Below are 5,695 nucleotides of genomic sequence, written 5' to 3'. Positions count from 1 at the left end.
TGTCTGACATTGTTTTTACACTCAATAGGTGCAAGTTAAAACCGGGGAAAGCAGTCAGCAGAAGACAGCAATTTGAATGCCTCTCTCTCTCTCTCTCTCTCTCTCTCTCTCTCTCTCTCTCTCTCTCTCTCTCTCTCTCTCTCAGCTTTAGGAAAATGGGTGTTATTTTTTAAAAGCATTCACAATGTGTTCACAGCTATAACAAATCAGTCTTTAAAAATGTTTGCATAATGCACCATTTGAAGTTAATTTGAGGAACATTTAACTTGTTAGGATTCAGTCTCGGTATAACACTGATGCCTCTATATGACCTACAATAGTACAGGAGGATGGTCAGACCCTGCTGCAGTTGCTTATATTAGCTTGAAAGGACACATTCTACAATTTCCTAAAAAGAAACACATTTAGGTGTGATAAAATTCAAGATCACAAATTCACTTTCATTCACTTCCTTCCTGTTTGATGTGGTAGGAACGGAAAATAACTAATACAGAACAAAGGTTGATATTTGCGTTTTTTAATTAAGATGACATATCTATTTATTCAGTATGTCATAAACCCAAAACCTTTTGATGACTAAAGTTCTCGAAATAGCTTTAAATGATAAATAGCAGCAGGTTATAAAAGATACAGAACTTAATCTGAAGCAAAGGATTAGCCATATTTAGTTTTAATAAACTCTTTAAACAATCAATGGTCTTTTAATTCTTAAATCACATGCAGGTCTGCACATTGCCTGATTCGTATAACGGTAGAGAAAATCCTGCTTTTTTTTCTGGCATCATGTTACCTAAAATGTTGGTGACATTCTTATGTGAACAAACATGCAAGTTAACATTTTTATATTATATTTAGTTTAAGCAATAGCAAGTAATTTAACTATTACGTGAGACGATTATAGCCATTCTGTGTTTAATGTCATGCAGTGCAATTAGGCAGGATGATGTGAAAATTTCATGTTACGATTACCCTGGCCAAAATAACTGCCATTCACAATATTATTCAGATAATCATCTAAATAGGCTTAAAACTAAAAAATGTCACGAAAGCATATTGGCGACACTTAAATATACAAATATTTGTTAATTTTATTATAGATAGGACATACAACTTATTTTAGCAAGCAACCTTTTTTGTGAACAATGTAATAAAATATCATCTTAAATCATAAGGTCCCCTATTTTCACTTCTCTATCATGGTAATCAGCTCGACAGCCTTTTCAAGTCACTTGTGACGATATTTACTATTATTCCATTAATGTAAATTCAGTGTTTTTTAACCCGATTCCCCCATAGAATCCTATTGTCCCATCCCTAAGAGCAATGTGGCGCATTCACCAATATCTTTTTAAACTCGTTCTGAAGAAAGTTCCTAAGAAAAAGTCTACGTCGGATTCATGACGTGTTCTTAAACTGCAAACATGTTCGTACCTGTGTTGTTATCATGATGAATCCCACGCCTTCGTAACTTGAAAGCACTTGCCAATGTTTCTAATTAGCATATGTGCAGGCCACGCCATGCCCATAAAAAGGCATGAGACTGCTGGGCCGTGTGCACACAGAAATCACACACAGAAATCACAAACAGAAATCACACACAGAAATCACAAACAGAAATCACACACAGAAATCACACACAGAAATCACACACAGAAATCACAAACAGAAATCACACACAGAACTTGAGAAGAAACGTTGAGACGGAAGTGAAGAATGCATAAACGTAAATCTAAAGACAAGGGACCATGGGATCATGGACAGGGAGGAAGCCGGCTGCTGCAGGAAGTGAACAGAAAACGAGTCGATATCTTGTGTAGCGTCAATGGTGGATCTAAAATAACACTTAATTAGGATGCATAGATGCTATTACCCATTCAGTGGATGCTGTATCTGGAGAAGGACACACAACCCACTCCTGGGTTCGGACAACAATCCTGACAAGTCCGAGAGCAACTAATTGATCGTTATAATAAAGGCTTTAAAATGTAGACTACTATAGTGTGATTAATTATGGCTTACAATTAATCTCAAGAGAGAAACGCATCACAACAGGTTTCAGTGCGTCTTTATTTTTTCAAGATTTGGCAACATTTTTTGTTTTGCCTCAGATTTAACGTTGTTTTGCAGTCCCAGGAGTGGATCAGGATGCACAGCCCTCTTGTTGTGGTGGCTGAAGAGGAAATGTTACACCCCCTGCCATGACGATGGTGCATTTACAAGACGGACTGATCTCATGAAGTGGCGTATGTATGACACGTCAACTCGTATGCCATTATGGCGTGTTATGACTACGCACCATCGCCTTTTCGCGTGTTTATCAACGCCGTTTAACCCTAACCCTAAAGGGCGTTTATATACACACGGATGTGATGGGTCGTTTCGCTCAGAACGTACACATACACAAGGATAGCTTGAATTGCGTACAGATAAAACGCCACTTGGCTTTTAGGAAGTGGCGTGTATCTTTACGAAAAGTCATGATGCCACGTTGTACAAGAGGTTGTCTATAGGCTGTAATGTTTTTGCAAAAAGAAAAAACATTTCAATGGTTGTATTTATAGAGACCTTCTCCGGTTTGTAAAGCAGAGCGCCACCTGCTGTCTCCAAACACATTCAGCGTCTTTTTAAGATGCCGATAGTGTGCTCAATGGTGGAGCAAGCATATGCGTACCGCTGATTGGACAACACATCCGGGTATCATCAACCAGGGGACCAGGGCAGATCCTCCTTCTCATGTCAGCACTCAAATGTGCATAAGTGTGCAAAGAATTAGTTCTTATCTAAAAACAAATCCCAAATATGCAAACATTGGTGAATGTCATAATCTTTATAAAAACTGCGTTTAGGAAGAACAATCTTCTTAATAACGGTTAGTGAATGAGGTGTCCTTTTTTTGGGTCTCTTGCAGACAAAAACCTTGAAAGGAGAATGAAAGAAGCAGAATAGAGTTTGAGGAGGAGGTCATAATGAACTAAGTCGTCTGAAATGCTATTGCTAATTGCTAATTCCATCCTCCAGATCTTCAGCACAAACCCTCGTTACATCCTGTTCATCCACCTGGTGATCAACGACATGATGCAGCTGTTCCTGTCCACTGTCCTCTACACCATTAGCTTCACGCTTCATAAAATCGACGTGCCCTTCTGCCTCATCCTGTTGATCTTCGCCATCCTCACCACCCTCAACACCCCTCTCAACCTGGCCAGTATGGCGGTGGAGTGCTACGTCGCCATCTGCATCCCCCTCCGCCACGGACACATCTGCACCGTCAGGAAAACCTACATCCTGATTGGTTTGATCTGGGTGGTGAGTGCGTTATCCATCCTACCGGATCTCTTCATCCTGCTGGCCACAGAGCCGCTGCACTTCTTTCACTCGAAGGTTTTATGTGCCAGAGATTTTGTGTTCAGGAGCTCTTACAGCCTGAAGAAGAGGGACACTTCACACGTTATCTGTCTTGTCCTGGTTTGGCTCACTCTCCTCTACACCTACTTCAGGATTCTGTTTGCAGCCAGTGAAGCAACTGGAGACATGAGAAAAGCCAGAAACACGATTCTCCTCCATGGTTTCCAGCTGCTATTGTGCATGCTGACGTACGTGAGGCCCATGTTTGAACAAGGTCTGCTCTACCTATTACCCAATCAGTACGGTGCCATACGCGTCGCCTGCTACGTCTTTGTTCAGATCCTGCCACGCTTTGTTAGTCCCATTGTCTACGGACTAAGAGACCACACCTTCAGGAGACACATGACAAGGTACCTGCTTTGTAAAGTGAGCATAGGCAGCAACCCAGAAAATGTTCTCATCTCAAACAGGAGGCCCGTGAAACTGCAGTGAGAGTCTATATATATTATGAAACCAAGACCATCACTTATCCATGCAGAACAGGCCTGTAGTGGAGGCTAAACGCACGTAAACGTTTAAGCACCTCTGGAAATTTGGAAATAGCGTTTACACACCTCTACGTCTCGTTTACGCAGCTGTAAATTAGTTCTTCAACATTCACGTTTACCTGCTGTTTAAGTCTTCCTAAATACATTGTCCCGTTGCATTATGGTACGTGTCTTTGACTAATCACTGCCTGTGGCGGCGACCAGGAAGTGGCAGGTTGTCTCTATTGATGTAAAGGGCTTTGGAGAAAAAAATGTATACCTATTTGTTCGTGCCCTAGGTAGCATATATCTCCGTCCAGATGGCAGAGAAATGAATTCCTGCAACAATGGGTGATCCAGCTAGACAGGATTGACCGAGCCTTCCGTAAGACTCGTCTGTCAAAGATCTCTGAGAGAGAGAGCTGCTGCATACCAATTATCTTATTGGCATCTCTCACAATTTTGAGCAGGCAATTTTTGTTTTTAACCGACAGGTTTCCATAGAATGAGATCAAGCAAAAAGTTAAAACTGACTCAATAAAAGATCTATAGAACAGAACCATTAAGGTCTTATCAACATTAAAAGATTTTAGTCTGCGCAGAAAGTATAATCTCTGAAGGCCCTTTTTACAGATTGTTGAGGTATTTAGGTCATATGTCAAGTTTTTATCAATTATTGTCCCCAAATATTTATATGAATCCACCATCTCCACTGCTCTACCCTTGATGGTGGTTGGGTAGGCTGTATGTGGTGTTTTCCTAAGGTCAATGACCATGTCCTTAGTTTTTTGAACATTTAGCTTGAGGAAATGGCTGTCACACCACTCCACAAAGTCAGTCATAACTGGCCCATGGTCAACCTCTTCATCCTGGAGTAAGCTGACTAAGACTGTATCGTCAGCAAATTTCAAGAAATGCCTGTCAATGTGTTGACTCCTACACTCATTTGTATATAAAATAAACAGTAGAGGGGACAGGACACACCCCTGTGGAGAACCTGTAGAAATCATCTTTTTCCGGGATAAGACACTATTTACCCTAACTGACTGAGGCCTACCTATTAAAAAGTCTATGAGCCATTTCACCATTCCAAGGTCAAGACTAAAAAAGGACACTAATTTACTGTATAAGATAAGTGGCTGAATTGTATTAAAAGCTGAGGAAAAGTCTGCAAATAAAAGTCTAACATGGGTTTTCTTACCCTCAAGATGCTTATAAACAAAGTTAAGTAGAGTAGTGGTAGCATCCTCCACTCCTCTAGTTGGCTGATAAGCAAATTGCATCGGGTCAAGCAGCTCCTGTAATTCGTTTATCAGAGATTTCTTGATCAGTCGCTCAAAACTCTTCATAACCAATGAAGTGAGCGCTATTGTTCTAAAATCATTCAGCTCTTTAGGTGATGCCCTCTTGGCCACAGGTACTACTATGGATTCCTTCCACAGTAGGGGGACCTTCCCCTGAGTAAGAGATGAATTAAATATATCACTAAAAACATCACATAGTTGATCTGCGCAGACTTTTAAAAGTTTCCCAGTGATCATATCTGGCCCTGGACTCTTCCTGGGATTGCATTTGAGGAACACAGATCTTACATCAGAGGCAGTGATAGTAAGTGGAGAGGTCAGACTGCATTCACCCCAGGAATCACACAAGTTGCTATATGCAGTTGAGAAGTCATATTCATCATCAAAACGTGAATAAAAATCATTGAATGCATTTGCAAGCTCTGAATTCTCACTGAAACCGGCAATATTAATTGGCCTATTTTGACTCTTATCCTGGCCTGTCATGGCTTTCATGCCATCCCATACTGCCCTTAAATC

The 5,695-nt window shown here is 40.7% G+C and overlaps 1 protein-coding gene across 1 annotated transcript in view; it reads left to right on the top strand.

The window, feature by feature from the left end:
• LOC311021324 (odorant receptor 131-2-like) overlaps positions 1-3,837 on the top strand; it is a gene marked incomplete at its 3' end in the record, with an annotated part of 247,803 nt that extends 243,966 nt beyond the window's left edge. Inside the window, exon 2 of the mRNA XM_084021796.1 lies at positions 3,019-3,837. Within this exon, the coding sequence (XP_083877922.1) occupies positions 3,019-3,837 (819 nt within the window). The remainder of the gene's footprint in view (positions 1-3,018) is intronic.
• Positions 3,838-5,695: the final 1,858 nt, after the last annotated feature.

This window comes from Eutrigla gurnardus (genome assembly GCF_963514095.1).
Source record: "Eutrigla gurnardus genome assembly, chromosome: 2".
Lineage (NCBI taxonomy): Eukaryota > Metazoa > Chordata > Actinopteri > Perciformes > Triglidae > Eutrigla > Eutrigla gurnardus.
The sequence above is the reverse complement of the archived record's forward strand: the minus strand, read 5'-3'. Positions and strand labels throughout refer to the sequence as shown.